The sequence below is a fragment of the Homalodisca vitripennis genome, chromosome 7, assembly GCF_021130785.1.
Source record: "Homalodisca vitripennis isolate AUS2020 chromosome 7, UT_GWSS_2.1, whole genome shotgun sequence".
NCBI lineage: Eukaryota > Metazoa > Arthropoda > Insecta > Hemiptera > Cicadellidae > Homalodisca > Homalodisca vitripennis.
This window is the reverse complement of record NC_060213.1, coordinates 88,343,425-88,363,711: the sequence shown is the minus strand read 5'-3', so window position 1 is coordinate 88,363,711 and position 20,287 is coordinate 88,343,425. Positions and strand designations below refer to the sequence as shown.

General features: G+C 31.7%; 1 protein-coding gene across 4 annotated transcripts in view; it reads left to right on the top strand.

The window, feature by feature from the left end:
* The window catches only part of LOC124366037 (mucin-17-like), a 99,316-nt gene that overhangs the window by 68,183 nt on the left and 10,846 nt on the right, over positions 1–20,287 (top strand). For 2 of the 4 annotated variants that reach the window (XM_046822242.1, XM_046822243.1), the window contains 8 exons: positions 595–2,220; positions 4,021–5,229; positions 7,045–7,231; positions 13,050–13,091; positions 13,860–14,037; positions 14,481–14,585; positions 16,096–16,263; positions 17,376–17,618. In XM_046822242.1, the coding sequence (XP_046678198.1) occupies positions 595–2,220; positions 4,021–5,229; positions 7,045–7,231; positions 13,050–13,091; positions 13,860–14,037; positions 14,481–14,585; positions 16,096–16,263; positions 17,376–17,618 (3,758 nt within the window). The remainder of the gene's footprint in view (positions 1–594; positions 2,221–4,020; positions 5,230–7,044; positions 7,232–13,049; positions 13,092–13,859; positions 14,038–14,480; positions 14,586–16,095; positions 16,264–17,375; positions 17,619–20,287) is intronic. The other 2 variants (XM_046822244.1, XM_046822245.1) reach the window with 2 other exon arrangements.

Below are 20,287 nucleotides of genomic sequence, written 5' to 3'. Positions count from 1 at the left end.
AATTTGTTTCAATCAGAATAAAGACAAAAGCAAGCATATATCATACTTTCCATGTGTCTGTAGATAAATGTAACTTCTAGAAAATTTTATCGAAAGATATGCCTGGGAGGTGTTTTAATATATCTGTTCAGAGGGATGATCCACAATAACCACAAATATGGATCTCTAGAGCTATCAGAAGAGGCTTTAGAATGTAAATATGCAGTGATGTAGTTAACTATTTAGTAGTATCAGAATTGTTGTGGTTTATGGACCGTTCTAATAAGATATTTTAATTTTGTATGAATATAAGCTCCAGCATATTCATAAATTAGTTTTGCCCAAAATAAAATAACTGTTTGAAATAGTGATCATATAAATTTCTTTATAGTTAAATAATTAACAAAATGTTCTGTATTTGTAAGACAGCTGAAGTTCTTGATTCTATGTCATTAAAAACCACTACAATTTTTAAATTACTTTTTCTGTATTGAGTTAATTGGATACTATTTAAATTAGTTTATGGTTAGTTTTTGTTAAGTTCAGGTTGATTTTTTAAAATTACATTATTTTGTTAAATGTTTTACTCAATAGTTCCTTGCTGCTGTGTTGCAGTGGTCCTTTGGGCCTTCGTGGAGTCCAGGCATGCAGGACGGCCCAGGAGATCTTTGGATCCGGAGGGAAAAGGGAGTAACCTGACACAAACACAGCAGGAAGAGGCAATCCACTCAGAGGTTCTTCAACACTTTACCACTACGCCGTCAGCGCCCTCTGAGAGCACCAGGGACGTAACACATGACTCCGCAGTACCCTTCATCAGGGATGTGCCTTCCATTCCAGAGGATAATAATGTGCAGAGTTTGAAGAATGAAGATCACCCTTCTGTAGCTTACGATAGAAGAATCTCAATTGATAAAGAGACTTCCAGCAAGGATTCTGCAGATAAAAGTAATGCAACAAGTGGAACAAACAGGAATGATTTAATTTCCTATGAATATAATCAGACAGGACTGTCTAGCTCTCAGAGATCAGAAATATTTCCCCCGAATTCCACTTCTGAACAAGTCTCAACATTGATTGCCTATGATGAGGAGGACAATATTCAAGGAGAGAAAGAAGATAACAACCCTCATCCGATAGCCAGCTCTACAGAAAGTCATAAAACAGAGTCAGAATGGAAAAACTTTGAGTCAAAGAAGAAGGAAAAAGGCAAAAAGGAAATACTCGATTTAGTGACAGTTCCTACAGACCATAATGGGGCAGGGAGGATAGAAAAGCCCTTTAAAGACAACATCAATGTTAAGTCAAAAGAGAAAAGTAAAGATTCAATACCAGAAGCATCTGATGAAAGAAGAAGTACAACAAGTAGAATTAGTGATAGTAATAGTTTTAGTGTAAGTGAATATGACAATAATAGACCTTTAGATAGCATAGATAATATTAATATCGACCCTGTTGGTGTAAACAAAGAGTCGGTGAACCAAAGTGTGAATTCTGTGATAAATAGTAATGGTGTTGGTGGCGAAACAATAAAAAAATATAGAGAAAAGCCTTCTGTGAAAAGGGCTCATAATGAAAGCACTGATCCAAATGCAAACGATAACCAGATGATTGAAGAGACGGCTAAAAATACAGTTCCTGTGTTGAATTCGGAACCACAAACAACACCTATTGCACAGACAAGCACAACTAGTAAATTTTCTGATCCTGAACAGTTGTCTTATAAACATCCTCATCCGACTGATTCAGGTCCCACAAAAATTGACATCCTTGGGAAATTGGCTACAGCTTCGACAACTACTATTATAAAACCAAGCATTACATTCAAACAGCAATTGGCAAACAAACTGAAAGGGTTAGAGCCTGTGCCAACAGCACCAATGAATGTTGATGTTGAAGCTGATGAAAATCAAGAAAAATCCAATGTAAAGTCATCAACCAAGTCAAGTTCAAGAAAGAAACCCAAAGGAGACTTTTATGCCTCACCATCAGATATGTATATACCTCCAACAGCTACTGCATGGACACTGGTCTCATTGAAAACACCAGCAGACAGTATTAGATCATCTCAAAAACCTGCATTGGTGGATGCCAAGAATCCAGTTCCAGAAACCTCAAGCACAGCAGTACCTAGACTGACTTCAATCACTCCCATCGCGAGGGTGAAGAGTTTTATACCATGGTCCACAAGACTTAGAAAGAACACTAGCCCTAGTCCCCCAACTACAGTATCCATCAATGGTAAGTTGTTTCATAACAATATAAAATGTCCGTTCTATTAAAATTGTAATCAGAGTTTACTGATAGAAATTGCACTTTTCTCATACCAGTAAGTTACTTAATGCCAACAAACTTAATGGGAAAGTTACTATACATTCATACAGTGTATATACTTAATGCAAATCATTCAATTCTGGATTTGTTTCAAATCACCGATCATCATTAAAGAACTTTAAAACTCCAATATACAATAATTAAATATTTTTCAGGAATCTGTCTTGAGCAATGAGCAGGATTGAGTCCGGATATTGTAATTTTTCAAATAATCATAAACTTCAACTCAAAAGTGCTGTGGAAAGCTTCCTGGTTTATATTAGGGTCCGACAAAGTGCTCTCAAAGACTTCATTGAAAGATGATTTGAAGGAATTATATATATGAAACAAGTTATCAAGGCGTAGTTTCCAATGACTATAATTTATTTCAGGAATGTAAGGGAACATTTTGCTATTTGTTTTAAGGTTTGAAATAATGCCCCTATTGAAGGTAGAGTGGAATCTATCGTAGAGCAGCCAGGCCCAAGGACATAGCCACTGAGAGGGTTCAAGGGGCCAATGAGCTTATTGCAGTCATCCTCATGAAGCAATCAAAATTTCCATATAACTTCACCGAACATGAGCTTAAAACCTCTCCCCTGTTCAAAAATTTATATATATAGAGCTGTCCCAAAAATTAGCCCAATCAAGTTGACAATCGGTACAAAACTTTATCATGTAGATATCTCAGCTAAGTTTGTATGCCAGCTCGGTATGCCATTTTGCCCCAATATAACGGATGTTTAGTTTTTAAAGAACTCAAAACTCCATTATTTGTGGATCTAGAAAAAAAATTAAAACCATTCAGGAAAGGCTTTTACATTTTGCACACCTTTTGTTCTTAATAATGTTTTGTATCTTGAACGATTTTTCAAGGTATTAATTGCATGTAAATTCTATAAGAATTTTTCAATCATTAAATACTGGTGAAAGAAATGTTGAAACAAGTTCACACCTGGCAGAAAAAATTTTCTTATCAGCCATGTTCTTTGCCTAGCTTGGTATACCACTTCATTCCAATATGGCAGCCTTTAAATTGTAAAAAAATGTATAACTCAAGTTATTTCAGGACTTAGAGAAAAAGTCCAAAGTGCTACAGAATGCAAATGGTATTTCCTTATCTTTTTGTTATAAAACATTGTTTTTGTATCTTAAACTGATATTACTTATAAGTCCTGTAAGATATAAATAATAATATTTCTGCTAAAAAATTTACCTACTTCATCTGACTGTGCCGGAAGGACTATTAAAACTTTGAATCAGTTTTAACCAAAACATATAAGAACATCTGTATATTGTAAAAACATGTGTGTCTGGAGTTAAACAGCCTAAATCTAATTTGATTATAGAGACCAATTTTGTATTTCGATAGATTTAAATAACATTTTTCCTGTTTTTTACTTTTAAAGAGAGTCCTGCTGGTGTTTACTGTCACTGACATTCTTTAGACTTGAGATTGAAGTAAAATGGATGAAGTATACAAACTTTTACAACAATTTCAAAATAAGATGTCCACCCACCCCTATATCAACTATCAAATTCTCTCCTTTTTAAATATTTCTTTTAATATCTTGAATACATTATAAAACATAATGTAACTCAGACAGTGTTAAATAGTAATTTTTTTGTCTTATTTAATTCATGTTTACCTAATATTGTGATAAGGTCTAAACAATGTATAGTGTTAAAATTAATCATTAATATATTAACTTATTTTTTCATTTATAGGTGCTACTTCAACGGAGAAAAGGGAAACTGTCTCCAGTTCTGAACCCTCCACTTCAGCAAGTAACCAGCAAATAAAAGAGAAACTGAATCGTACTAAAGAAGAAATTACGAATCACGAAACTGTTACTGAAGAACAATCCGTGATTCATACAACTTTGGAACTCGATAGGAACCTGACTGAGGTGTCAATCAATCTAGTTCAGCCCATCCATAATGATATCATGGTAAAGGATCAGTCTTCTACTCAACAGAGTCCAAAAGTAATTCAAGGAACAACGACTGAAAAAATTGCTGTCCCAAACCCTACACCAAAAGACACCATTCCTCCAAGTACATTTACCAGAAGTGAAGCAGAGAATAGAGTTGCTGAAAAAGAGAACATAATAGAAACAAAGCAGACTTCCGAGGAGAAAGAAACACATGTAGAAACTGAAAAGGCATCTAAGGAATTAGCAGCAGAAGAAAAGCCAAGTATTACAAATAATACTGTGAATGAAGTCTCCTTTGCTATTGCTAATAATGAAAATGTCAACAGTTTTGCCCATGATCTGTCTACATCTACTTCAAAACCTGATGTCGTTGAGCCTATCAAAAATAACACAAATGAGATTAGTGAATCTGACCCTGTAGCAGGCGATATACTGCTGGACGGAATTGGTGATGAGGGGAAATCAGCTGAAGAAGGTGACGATGAGGACTACTACAAACTAAGGTTGACCACAACTCAGGCACCGATATTTGACTCTTTCGAAACGACAGTAATGCCCGACTTTGAAGATGACAGTGATGTTGAAAGTTACCGAGAAGATGATGAGTTTGCAATGATTGACAAATTGACAACTAATCAAACAACAACGACAACAGAACATCCTGGTAAAACTAACTTGCCCATTATTGAGATAAAGCCAACACAACCTAGTTTTCAAGAACCATTGGATGCAAACAGCACTGGCACATATGTTACTAGTTTTGACATTGTGTCAAAAGAAAACACAACTATTGTGGTGACCAAAACTCCATCTGAAGGAGATATCAACTGGTACAATGTTGACAGCAAGCCTGATAACTCAACTGTAGGAGAAGCAACTCAGAAAACAGTTGCTTTTGAAGTCACCACGACTCCTGAGGTTGAAATAACAAATGAACCAGAAACAACAACTGAGATGGTAGAACTAGAGACAACAATGCTTCCTAGGATTACCAAGAAAGGTAAATAAATGTGTTTGTTTCAGTTCTAATTTAAAATTCTTATTCAACTAATTCATGTCCTCGGTCCATAACCTCGTTGCAAGTCCGTTTCTCTTGTAGTGGCATGCAATTATTTTGTCAAAAATAAACCTACAAATTATCAAATCACATGTCATTTATAAAAAAATATAACTTGAAAATCTGCAATTCAAAGTTGCAGGTCCTTTTATCATGTAGATGTGTGAATCTTGTGCAATAAAAATGCAAGAATATGACATCGGACAGACTAGCAAATTCATTCCGAACAGAATTCCTTGGTTTTGGGTGGTAATTATAAATCAGGACAATGTCCAGACTCAAGACACGGTCACGGTTTACTTTTGTAGCATGGGTAGTTTAATTTTAACTGGCTCAGAATGTATAAGAATAAAATTATTTAAAACAAGAATTTATAAGTTAACTGTAAATACGTATTCATAATGTTTATTACTGGAAATACTGTAGTTGATAGTTTATCAGGAAAATGTGAGATATACCATGTGGTATTAATGTAGTTTTAACTCTTACAGCACATTCTTTACTAAAATATGCTTTAACACATTTAATTAACCTTCATAAAAAATAAAACTAGGAAAACTAGGAGCCTAAGAAGTGAGTGAAATCCTCAGTGGTATCAGTACCAGTATTTTGGCATTTATAACCTTAAGTAAGGAATGACATTCACATTTTATGATAACTACCAGATTGTGGTTTTGTATTTAATGTGTCGAAAACAAAAAATAAGGTTCCCCCTTTTCTTAGAGTTAGAAATTTTAAAGTTATTTGATTTTAATCGTAATTTTATTGAAGATAGATAGACACAGAAAAGTAACATTGCTACATGAGAAGAATTGTTGGATTTAGTTCACGTATATTTTAAGAGCTTGCAGACAGTGTTACATAAGTTCATCTCTTTGAATGTCATATGCAGATAAGGTCCACAACAACACTACAGTGTAGTGTCTTCATTAAGTGGAATTTGTGCGTATTATAAGTGGCTAGCTTTTTATTCTGAAATGTTACTTGGAGAACTCTGTATTGTGTTCCTGTTTGGATTTATTTTTGGTAAGAATATTTTCTTACATTATGAAATCCAAACAAGAATAGTGAAGTTTATTTGTTAGTTAAGTACAATTTTTAAATGGTATAAAGATAATTAAACAATAGAGTTGTAAGAGGGACAATAACTCTGTGAATTGTATTTTTAAAATGCCCCCACATAAAAAAAAATAAATATAACTTTAACAGGTCATTAACAGACTGAAGTGATAAAACAGTTTAAAATGTTAAGTTAAGAAAATGAATTTATTTATTTCAAAATTTATGGATCATAACATTTGTATAGTAAATTTTGTATGCCATTACAATTAATTGCGGCATACAGGCATTTTGTATACCACTATTACAGATCTTATGCCTACTTCATATTCCTCCATATGCACAAAATAAGCTGTGTTATTTATTAAATGTACTTTATAATATTTTTGTATGTACAGGGTGTGTCAGACCGCCTGGGCCATACACTACCTATATTGGCCAAAATAATTGAAATAGAACCTTTGTGTCTACCCTAACGTTTCATACAACTTTTTGTAAATTTGATCTTTAAATAGTTTGTCTTTGATTTGTTTATAAATGAGAATGGAATAGGGTATCTTCTGAACTAATGATTTATATTTTTTTTTATATATAATTTTACTTTTTACAAATTGGTTAGTAGATTTAAAGTTTATTTTTGTCATGGTTATAACTTAAATTTATAAAGGTAGAAACAGATGATCTATAATCTATCAATAGTCTATGTTTCAGTGACTACAGCATCTCCTATCACAACAATACCTGTCACCGAGCCCACTTTGTTCCTTGAAGATGACAGAAAAGACATAAATGCATGTGTCCTCTTGAAGGTCCACATGTCCATGCACGACTTCTGCCAAAAGCAACAGGAGTTCAAGGAAAGCATCGCTAAACAGTTTATTACTGTGTAAGTGTTATTTCATGCTCAATTAATATATCGCTAATAATAATCATGATTCCAAAGGGAAATATTTTGAATCATGGAGCAAGAGATTGGATAGTGCTGGATCAAATAATAGTCTATTCAAATTGTCTTACGAAAAGTATTAAATTAATATCCCTCTTCAGAATAAGCACATAGCCTTACTGCCACGATATTTGAGAGAAACTAAAACATTGTAATAAACAAAATTACCATAATCACTTTAGTCATGGTTGAACGGTCAATGGAGTGGGTCTACCACTACCCAAAGGGAACTGAGTGGCAGGTGTGTTTTATTGGCCAAACTATCTCGTTGTCGTAGTTACCGGTAAACAAGCACTGCAGTCTGCAGTACCAATGTAATTGGTATATCTTAGCTGCACACACCACTGGTAAGTATGCTGTACCACGTTTAAAATTTTAACCACAATTTTACTCATCTTTATTGCACAACATATTCATATCCGAAGAGACCATTATCAAGAACAAAAGGGTATAGATAAATGTTAAAATTGAAGTAGTCAAGTATATTTTTATCCTGTGTTCAGTTACTAGGAGGCAGTCCAATGGAGGCAGCTGGGGTAAGGGGAGTTACACTTGACTGGTTTCGAAGCTTTCTCACAGGAAGACAACAACGAGTACGTGTTGGCCAAAGTGTCAGTACACCCCTACCAATTACTGTGGGCGTTCCACAAGGCTCCGTCCTTTCCGCTGCCCTATTTCTGATATTCATTAATGACCTACTTGAATTGAATTTAAATGGGATACCTAGTGCATTCGCAGATGATGTCGCTTTCTTTTATTCAAGTAACAATATTGAGACCCTGTACAGACTGCTTAAAGAGGATATTAGAAAACTGAGAAACTGGTGCTTAGCAAATAAAATGTTTATAAATGTAAAGAAAACAAACTATGTTAATTTTGATTTCCAAGGTTTTGACTTTAATTTAGATGTGAAATATCATGCAGCAGAGTGTATTGTTGATGTCTGCGATTGCGAAGTAATAAAAAGAGTTACTTCTTTTAAGTATCTAGGAATAGCCTTGGATGAGAAATTAAACTGGGATGTACACGTGTCGTCATTACAAGTCAGATTAAAATCGTCAATAAGGAAGTTCTATTTTTTGAGGAATATATGCTCTGAATCTCTGTTAAGAAGTTTATATTTTGCGTTGGTCGACGCTAGACTACAGTATGGAATTGTGTGCTGGGGTGGGACCTACAAGTATCTGATAGAAAGGCTTAGAGTTATTCAAAATCATTTTTTGAGAATAATATTAAAAAAACAAGTACGAGAAAGCTCCTTTCCCCTTTTTTTAGATTTAAAAATACTTCCTATTCAGCAATTGTACGTTTATAAGGTTCTTAGACTTTTCTATACAAGAAGCGGTAATATGGGAACAACAAATCTTGTATATGGAACAAGGAGTATTCAGCGTAGAATTTTTAGGGTTCCCAAAGTTAATAAATCAACCTTTAAGCATTCTTTTGTATACAATGGACCGAAGTTTTTAAATCAATTACCTTATAGCGTTAAAGAAGTAAATAGTATAAAATTATTTGCCAGCAAAGTAAAAAATTGGTTACTTGATATCTCAGATGTAAGCTTCTTACGAAATTAAAATAACTACAGAAGTAGAAAGATGTAATATGTATAGAATTAATATACATTCTAGAAATGTCAATAGTAATGATGTGCAGTTTGTTCTTCTTGTTCTAAAATTTTAACGGAAAAGAAAAATATAAAGATTATCAGTCTCCTTTTGTAAATAGTCTATAGCATAAGTTAGATTCTTGATATAACAATATTTCAAAGGTCAGCTGTGTCTGACAGGTCACCTCGGTTGTAAGCAAGTGATAACATCTGGACTCTGACACTAAACTGTAATTGTTTCTAGTTTATTCCTGGCCACAGTACTTGTAAGAGTGGCCAGTGAAATTCCAAACCTAATATTGTGCTTTATTTATACTTATGTGTAACATGGAATAAATCATTACTTTCAATTTAAAATAGTTCCTAAAATAGAAGAAGTATGTTTTAAAGCAAAATCTAATGTACCATAATTTATGGGGCATTAGAATTTAATTTCAATTTATGCAATTTCTGTTTTCGAATGTTCAAGTATACAAAATCAGTGAAAATAGTGAGAGCTGACACGTCTAATGTATTTTTATACATAATTTTCTTCTTCATAAACGTCAGTTCTGGTCAGCAGAGAGTTAAAACAAAATAAAAAATCTCAAGTAAAATTACCAGAAACTTACCAAACCCATTAAAATCAGCTAAACCTACAAAGAAAGTAACATTTTTGTTATGCTATTCTATTAAAGCTTTATGCAGCCTATATTTGATGTAAGGAGAGCTTTATCCTTCTTTTCTTTGAGTAGTTATAAAGAATAATTCAATTGTATTTTTAAAATTTTTCACTTTACGATTTTAGTGTCTTAAGCAATGTTTCTGGATAAATTGATAGCTACTAGTATAGTATTAGTTCTAGATATTTAAAGCTAACTTCTGTCATTGTAGATTATACAAATATTTCAAAATCAGATGGAACAAACCCATCCAATGCCAATGCCCTATTACCTTTGAACAGCCAGAACAAAATTTTAATTTATAGAGTATTAGTAAAACTTCTTTATTCCTTTAGTTTTCATTAAGTTTTGAATGATTTTGTTTGGATTTATTTTTGTTTTTATGTGATAACATACTTGATCATTTCCGAACCTTTGGGCCAATAATCTTACTTGTATTTCTTTATTTTTATCTTTTTAGCAATCTAACTGTTGAATGTTTCCGTTATAGAATTTGAAAAATCCTCCTACTCCTGGTTTGGATTTCTAAAGATTGTTTAGGCTAATTAATGTAGGCTTTAGTTGCATAGGTGGGATAACAGAGTTGACTAAGGTTTTGTTATGTGTTTACCCCAGTTTCTCAATATTAACTCAACAAGTGATAACCGTCAAAAAGTGTCAATTGACAAAGTACATATTTTATTTCAAAATTTGATGTTAAATATAATTTCAAACCAAAATAAACAATATATCACTGAAAAGACGAGGTTCTAAGCTTTTATTTTCATGCATAAAACATTACTGATTTTTATTGTTTCAGCTACAAAATAAAGAAATAAAATTATCCAACACTTTGTAATCCCCCATTTTCCATCCTTGTCTAACAATGACAACAGAATTGTTGATGTTTGGAAAATTCCACTGAAGTTATTGTATGTCATAGAACCTTGTAGTTGTCACCACTGTAAACTTCTAACTTTGTACAACAAGTGGAAAACTAAATATGTGCAATTTATAATTTTCAGTCTATGAATTTTATTAAGGCTGACAGTCTAAAAAACTAAACTAGTCATAATTTTGCTTATATATCAATGTTATTCTAATGTGGGTTTTTAAAAATTTATTTACACTGCCTGAAAGCTGAAGATTTTTACTTATGTATTTGTACTATGTATAGGGTTGCCATATATTTGGGAAAAAGAGGAGATTTTACCCGATTAGCCACTACTATGGGAGAGGGGGGAGTGTCCGAGGGTGACCTTCCTGAAATATTGAGAAACGCACCTTAATTCAAAAAATCAAGTATAATATCAAACCATTTGTCAAGATCATAGTAATTATGTTTAGAAAATGTCTTTACTGTTTGTTTAAATTAAATTTCAAATTCCACTTATTCTTTAGAAAAAGTTAAATATATAGGTAAAGTAATATGATTTTTACAGTTTTATTTTAATAAACTGCAGAGACTATTAGACAAAATAAACACGCTTTCATACAAATATTTTTATTGAGGTACAAATTTTAAAATAACCACTTTGTCAACATGAACTATTTGCTAATTAGCTTAATAATTTATTTGTAAATAGCTAATTTAAAACTCAATTAAATAATTATTTATCTTATTAACTATCAGCCAGTATTTAATATTTAGTGGTAATAAAATTAGCTAACAATATAAACCTACAGTCACAAATTTTGCACATTTACACATTACATGCCTCAACATTACCTAATGTAAGTTAAATTGCTATTATAAACAACTTGATGCCTGCCCAGCCCTCTGAAATACAGGTGACTGAACTGAGACCAAACCAGCACATTTTGGTTTATTTCATATGTCCTTGATCCGGTTTTGGTTCCTTGTGTCACTTTGGCTGTAAATTTTGTGTTTGACTAAATTTAATATAGGTGAAAATTAACGGATTTTATACAAATTGATGAATACTCTTGCGAAACTAATGATTTAAAATTTTAGTCCACTGTTACTTGTTGCTTATTGTATAACCAAAAGTATATTGTGGTTTTATATTATTTATTCACTGTTATTATATGTAAATAGTTTTAAATTACTGTTCTTTTATATTTTTAATATTGTTGTAAATTTTCATTATTTACTGATTTTAATAATTGTGTAACAATAGGCTATGGACAGAGTTGTCCCTTCTTTCTTATTTTAAAGATAGAACACCATGTCATTAAATATAATATATAGAGTATATAGAGTAAATATAATATATTAAGTATTTTGACGATGTCAATTGCATTTATAAAAAAAGTCAAAACTCTAAAGACAAATAAAGGGTCTTGAATTTCTAAGTATCTCACCAAAGTAAAGCTAAACAGTAATATACATTTTAAAATGTAAAGGTAGAGTAGGGTTAGCTTTGGTAATTATTACATTATGCAATAAAGCTGCAAACTTGTAGCTTTATTACGTTATGCAATAAAGCTGCAAACATGTAGCTTTATTACATTATGCAATAAAGCTGCAAACATGTAGCTTTCTTCCTGAAATACGACTTCAATAAAAATTCTGTTCTATAATGTATTTTTACAGCAAAATTAAATAGGAAGAAATTTTTTCAGAAATTACCTAGAGATCATTTTTACCCTAAAAATCTGGTAATACCTGAGGAAATCCGGGGATATGGCAGTCCTAACTATTTAGTAGTTCTCAATGTTGAGATATTAATTTTTAGCAGCTGGTGAAAGATTTGAGCTTTCAGCGCTGCGGCAGTGCAGCAATTTATTTGAGCACGTATATTATCATTATTGAACCTGATTTATGTAAATAAATTGTTTCTAATAAGTATTTTACAGCATTTTACATGTTTTAATTGTATCTTTGTAATTAAACTATTTTCAAATAAATAATGCTACATGTTTTAATTGATTCTAGGACATTCTATTTTTGGGGGTATTTCCCATTCATTATACCATTTTCAGTCCGTTTTATTGTCTTTGGTCTTATTTTATACAACTTTGTATTTCAAAGTTCTTTATGTTTTTGTTTTACTATTCATTAAGAGAAGTAATTTTTATAATACGAAAAAGGGCACTAATTGGACTTTCTTGGCAAACATTTTCATATAAGCATGTTATTATATAACAAGTTAAGAATACTTAAAGAAATTACGTAAATTGGATGACCTGTAGCTTTACTCTTTTGGAGTCGGACAGTGCAAGTCCTTTTCTAGTTTTATTGGTACATGTAATATTTTACAAAAAGCATGTAAAAATATTATTATTTTCTATTGTTTCAATTATATTATTTCTACGAAATGTGTATCTTAAAAATGTTATAAAAGGTGTAATGAAATTTGTAATTGTCATTTGAAATTGCAACTTTTTACAAAAATTGTTGTAAAATACATTTTAAATTTTTTGTGAACAATTCTCTAGTTTCCTAAAAACAAAATTAACATTCCTGCTTCTTGTTGTTCTTTTTATTGTTTGAAACAAGAATTTTATTATATTTTAATGCAATTTCTTTTTACTTTTATCTTAGATATTTTTGGAAACGAGACAAGTGCTGCTTCAAAACGTCATTGTAAGTAAAATATGTGAAGCATTTCAAAAGTTACATTTTTTATAAAGAACAATAAATGTAGAATCTTTTGTATATTCTGAATGTTTTAAAACAATTTACTAATTTTTTCAGGTATCTACTTTTTATTTATTTCTATAAATGATTTCTTTTATTATTATCATATAATACATGTAACTAACCATGATTACAACAATATATAACACTAAGGGATTTGGGTTTGATATGTTTACTTTATTCTATAAGGGAATTGAAGAACCTCTCCATAAGACCAAAATCAGCATGCCGTTTGGTAAGTTTTTGAATGCCAGGTATATGGTTAACTGTAAAAGTACTGTCAAAAAATTGCTATTGTAGAAGGTCCATTTTAGTGCACTAAATCTGTAATTAAATATACATGTGATATCTAAACCCTAACCCCATAGTGTTATATACAAGTATTTTAATAATTAATTATAGGTTTTATTTGTTTATGGTTCTCATAAAATAAACAATTTTAGAGTACCAAAAATAATTGTTTGGGGTATAAAGTCGCTTATTTGTAATTTTTATTATAATTTTTAAAAGTAGTCACCCAGTAAAAATATTTAAACTGTTCTTGTAATAAATTGTTTGCATCTGAGCATTTACATCTCCATCCAATTGTGTTTGAAATTTGAATTTTTATAAAAACATTTTCTCCTTTCTTATAGGTAGGCAATTAAAAAATGATCATGAATGCAAAATCTTCTATTTAATTATACGAGTTAAAAATCTAACATGTTGTTACAGCCATATTTCTTGGGAGCAAGTTGTGACCGCAAAGCTTGATGAATGTTCAGAATTAAACTATTTTGAGCAAGAGGTAAAGGAAGAAAACTTGGATGACGTTGTTGTTTGCTTCGTTGACGAAGCCCAACTACCCAGCCCGGCCCTGCGAGACCTGTTTTGGAGAACCAATAATTCATCTGTAAGCACAGTATTTGTTCAACATAAAATTAATAATTCGCTATCATTTTTTCAGTATAATATATCTATCTGCATTTGTTGAATCTACAGTATTATTTATTTATACAGTGTATATATTTTTTTTATTACAGTAAAAACTATTTGTAATTTATTAGTATCATCTAGATACTCCAAATGTAACCAAGTTTACATAGGTTATTTTTAGCACTAAATTAATTACAGACATCTAAATGATATTCAGCACGAATTATTAAAATTATTTGATTATGTTTGTTGTTGTCGTGTATATCTACAATTTGAAGCTTGTTTCTTATAATTAATGGGGTGATTCTGATATGCAATCCTTATGTTTAGAAATATATGTTAGGTTTCTACCAAGGGTCTGTTTACTTTTGTTGTTGAAGATTCCCCAATGCACCAAAATGATTTACTGCTCTGTTTCAGATTATCGTGATGCCATCAGACAGAGAAGGTTTTGATAATGTCCTCGTGGCCATCATACTCTCCATCATAGCAGCTGTCTGCCTCGTGCTGCTGGGTATTCTTCTGGTATGTTGTGTCTTTATTGTACTTAAATTTTTTAATTCTATCGTATATAACACATTTTGCCACACAGAGAATTTATATGTAAGGCAGGTAAACAGGCAATAACAAACAACAGAAAATTATTTAATAAAATAGTTGTGCTGGGATTTTCAAATATTTGCCACTATTATATTTAAAAAAGAACACTAAGTTTTGAGAATTGGAAACTATCCTCTTCATGAAGTGTTAAAAAACCTTAACCCCTCATGGTTTTTTCATATAATATTGTGATTGCACGATGTAATATATATTACGCAGCGTTATATTGTTCTGGTTTTATTCGGTTCTCTACTGTAATATTCTGCAAAAAGCATTTCTATGACAATTGTGTGTCGTGCAGATGTCAGCACTTCCTTGGTCCTCTTTCATGAGTGTTTGCATCTTGCTGAGTTTGCTACACAGGAAGTTGCACAGTGCAGACAGTTACCATGAGTTGTTGTTTGTCACCCATCCTATAGTATTTTATGGTTTTATTTATAGTGTTTATTGTACTATGGAAATGTTTCATGCACTAACAAAATTGACGATTTGCTTCGTTTGCGTGATGATGACATGAGCACGGAGAGTGAAAATGTCTTAATGGACAATATATAAAAAAATTTGAAAAATGACTACAAATACATTTTTTACATAATAAAGTATATATTGAAACTTTACAAACCTGTCTCTGTAAAAACCAGAAAAATAAATTCAGCAAAACAACATAGTTTAAGGTAAAAAAAGAAAACTGTTAAGGTTCAAGCATAGGGTTAAGCATGCACAAACATTTTTAAATGTGATAAATATTCGATCATGAACTTTTACCGAAATCATAGATAACCACTGAAAAGGTTGTATGGAACAAAAACTAAGCATACACATAATAGTATGTCTTTCACCTTCGGTGGGTTACATACATGTATTCAGTGCACTTGTTCTGTGAAGTGGCATGGTTGATGAAGGCTAGTAACTTACTTTGGATCCTTAGATGACATATGAGTATAAGAATGGCAAACGTTAGAAATCTTATTATCCTTTCAAGTCAAGCAAGAATAAATACAAAAATAATTCATGACATACCTCAAAAGTCAGTGTTATTAATGTTATAATTTCCTAATAATTTTGTAATTTAATATAAAAAAAGAATTTATTCTCATTCCTATGCTTTAGTTCATTTAACTTAAATCGTTGACAATTTTCTTTACCAATATATTTACCAAATTAATCATTACCTTCTGGCATTTGTGTCAAGAATGCATTATAATTATAGATTATCATTTAGATTTTAGTTAGTCATTTAGAGTTCCACTTTGTCTAGTTTTTTTTTTTTTTTTTTTTTTTTTTTTTACAAGAACAAGGTTTTAGACACTGTAATTTGAATATATTATATTGACATATGCAATTGTTACGTAAGACTTAAAAAGGCTTCACTTATATAAATTGTAAAACAAAACAGATTCAATGACAGCCAATTTATTGATGCTCATTGTTGCAGATAATAATTCGCAAGAGACAAGGAAGATTCAACTACGGCCAACGATGTACTCCAGTGTCACTGGATGACTACAGCCTGGACAACATATCTGTATACAACAGTATCCGCAGGAAGGGTGCTCTCAGAGCTTCAAAACGTTCTTACGGAAACCCAGCATTTGATGATCCGGTGAGATTTAATTTTAATTTTTCAATCGTTGTTGACTTTGAGGCTCATTACCCAGTACCAATCATTCTTAAGCTTGCAAAAACATGTTACATGAGCTTGTTGGAATTCTAGTTTTATGACATTTTATTATTTTAACATCTTCACTGCAGGACTTTTCTATGTGGATTGTACAGCATCCCCAACAATGAATATATATATATATATATATATATATATATATATATATATATATATATTCATTGTTGGGGATATATATATATATATATATATATATATATATATTATAATATATATATCATTCATAGTAAATTACACAAAGAATCTTTTGAAAATTTATATACAGTAAAACCAATACGATCAATAAAAAATAATTCAAATACATCAAAATTAAGAAACTTAGAACAAGCATGTCAAATTGTCACAAAATCTAAATTTCCCTATGGATTAAATCTTCGATAAATTTAAATCATCTGAACACTCATCACATCTTTACACCCACAGTTTGAACATATGTTTATCATTTCAAGAATACTTATTAATTTATTTATCTGTTTACATGTATGTTTTTAATTATTTTATGTGTTTTGTTATGTTGTTTTGACCTGAAGAAGCGTAATGTGAAATATAGTCAATTAATATTAATATGTTGGCCTTTTTCTACATATATATATATATATATATATATATATATATATATATATATATATATATATATATATATATATAGTTTTAGTGACAACTGATCAACAGTTCAGTCATATAGCTGATCATTATGCTTGACTTATTTCTCTGCATTTTAGCTCTATAAAAGTTTATGAGACATTGGGGTGAAGATAAAGTAACCCTCCAGCTGCCCATAATTTTACTGTCATATTATAATACAATTAATTTTAGAAGCAGTTGTAGCAACTATGCGTATATTACATGATGCCTAATAAGGCACCAGATTCTGGTCCCAAGTAGTTTTGGAAGTTTTAAAAGGGACTGGAATCCGGTCTGAAACAGTGGGAGCGTTTAAGAAGATTTTATTGACCAATTTAAGTTAAATTTAAGCCTAAAATGCTATGCAGTAATTTTCAAACAAAAATAATTGAAATCTTTGAAATGTACAGGGAGGTCCAACACATTCGATTAACTTTGCTGGACTGGCCAACTTCAGCAGTGACCGCAAGGCACTGGACGAGGAGTTCGGCCAGATTCCGATGATCACTGTTAAGCCAGACGAGCTACCCCCTGGTGTCGAGAGTAAGAATCGCTACGCCAACGTGATCCCATTACCAGAGACTAGGGTAGTACTGCAGACAAAAGAGGGAGCCGACACGACCGATGAGTATATCAATGCCAACTATGTCAAGGTTAGTGCCATTATTTTTAAGAAAACAAAGTTAAAAAAAGATCTTAGGTGGTGTGATTGAGGTGTTTCAAAATTCAGGTCTAGAATGAAATATAATAGTCTAATGCTTTGTGAGAATTATTTTTTGTGGAATAACAATTTTTTAGAAACCGGATATCAATGTTCAAACTTAATAAAACTTCTTATAATCTCATAATATAAGACTGATACCATTCAGGCATACCATGGCAAAGGCCATGCCAGGCAGAGCCTCCCTGGTAGAGGCTTTACCATAGCTTGTAGACTAGGGTGGCTCGTGTTATATACTCAAAATTTTAAATTAATTTTTATATATAATCCATCCTCCCCCCTCCCCTCAAATACACACACTTGAATTAGTAATAAAAGGATTCTAGCAAAATTTTGAGATAATATTTCAAGTGGAAGAATGCTCAAAGGTTATCATATTAAGAGGAAACTCCAAAAATAGAAATATTTTGTGGTAGGTAAAATTATTTGCAACCAGCAGGGATGTCAGTAATTATTGTATTTCCTAATAAAACATTGATAAAGGGTAAAAACTTTGTATAGGATTCTAATAGAAGGAGTAAACATAGATTAATTTTTTAAAGATGACAGCTGCATACTGACAACAAACTGCTTGTTTTATTGTCTGGGTTGGAACCAGAGTTTTATTAGCTTATGCCATTTGCAGATCATCTGCTTTTCTTCTTCATTATTAGTCAAATGCAATTAAAAGCTGAATACAGTAGTTCGATTCCACGGGTTAACATTGTCATTTACTACTTTGAGATTTTTTATGTTATCTCCCTCTAATGCATTATATCTAATTACTACTTCATTAATACCTATATATAGTAAAAAAACTAGCATTTATTTAAAACTTATCAAACAGCTTGAATAATATTTTTAATACACAATCAGCCATAATAGATTGGTTAGTTAAAAGAGTCCCAATTACTTTCCGGCCTGCAGGCCCTTCCTTCATCTTATTACCTTGTTCTTTCTGGATACTTTATTTGTAAATAGACTCAAACCAAATAGTTCGCCTGACAGGTACCAAAGATGAGATTTTAAAGCATTTACACAACCTCCTCTTATTATTCCTAGATATTATCCCTTTTTATCAACAGAAGCCATTACAGTGTATTTTTTATTCAAGTTTTTCAACACAATGTTTTCTAAGTCTCTGTAAACCGACTTTTTGCCAAATTTCAAGTAACCCATCTATAGTGCATTGTATTGAATTTCTCACAGATTTTTTAAGTTTGAAAAAGATAAAATCCGAGAAAAAATTCAGTAACTGATTACATATAGACATTGGTTCTAAGTATCTGGTATGTTAGAAAAACACACTGTTTGCTTTCAAATCAAATCAAATCAAATTCTTTATTGCCTTTATACAAGTTTCACAAGCATGGCATCGTCAAATTAGAACAGGAACAAGAATAAAAATTCAACTTAATACTAAAAAAATATTAAGAACATTTCACAAATATAATATCGACTGTAGGGCATGAGTTATTATATTAAAAAATTTAAAAAAATTAGTTTAAGATTAAAGACTACATAAAAGACAACTTAAAACATGTAGATTCATACATTTTGAGATAGGCTGCAAAATTCAATAAATTCCTTAACCCATTCAAGACATTGGACGGGCAGTTTCCGTCCTTCACTTCGCGCGGCAAAACGACTAAAGACGGGCAGCGCCCGTGCGCTAGACACGACATCGACGTAGTTGAATATATTGCCGATAGATTGCTGAGGCATTCACATTTGCTGTATGTTTTGTTCTCAATATTCTAGTCTATGTTTTTCTTCTTCTTCGTTGCTGAAAAACATCTGATATTGCCTCAAATCATCTTGGCAAAACAGCTTTCTTTCGTTTGTAAACAGTCAAGATGGCGTCTCGCGACCGGAAGGAAGTGTTCGTAAATTCGGATGATTTTGCGGCTTACGTTGCTAATATTTTAGATGAAAGTGGTGATGAGGAAAGTGACAGTGAACAAGATGACATGATACAAGAAAATAATGAAATGTCTGATGGTACAAACGATGACAGCAGTGATAATGAAAGTGACGATAACCCACCGGTAGGCTTTGTGATTTTACGTGGATTGTTGGACGAAATAATGTTAATACAATGCGTTTTACCAGCAATCATGGAATAAATCCTATAATTTTGAGGCAGTTAGAAGAAAACTGCACTGAATCACATGTGTTCAATCACTTCTGTGACGAAACCTTTAGGGTTCAGGTAAACCTTTGGTAGGCCTCCCGCTTGTGGAGAAACACCACTCCTTCAAGGACAGTTTTGGGGGCATTTTATTGAAAAGATACCTCCAACCACCAAAGCCAGGCCCTCAAGAAAATGTAAAGTTTGTGCCTTACAGGGGAAAAGAAGTGAAACAGTGTACCAATGTAAAAATTTTCATGTTCCACTTCATCTGGAAACATGTTTTGAAGTATTTCAGACCCAAACCAGCTTCTAAAGAAGTATAATAAACATTTGTAAATAGTGTAAATATTTATGTATATTTAAAAAAACTAATATTTTGTGTTCATACAATAACAATGAATAACTAAGGTACATTTATAATATTCATAGCATGTTATACAGTAAGTGTTATGCAAAGTGCACCTGTTCTTACACGGAAGCATGGAAAA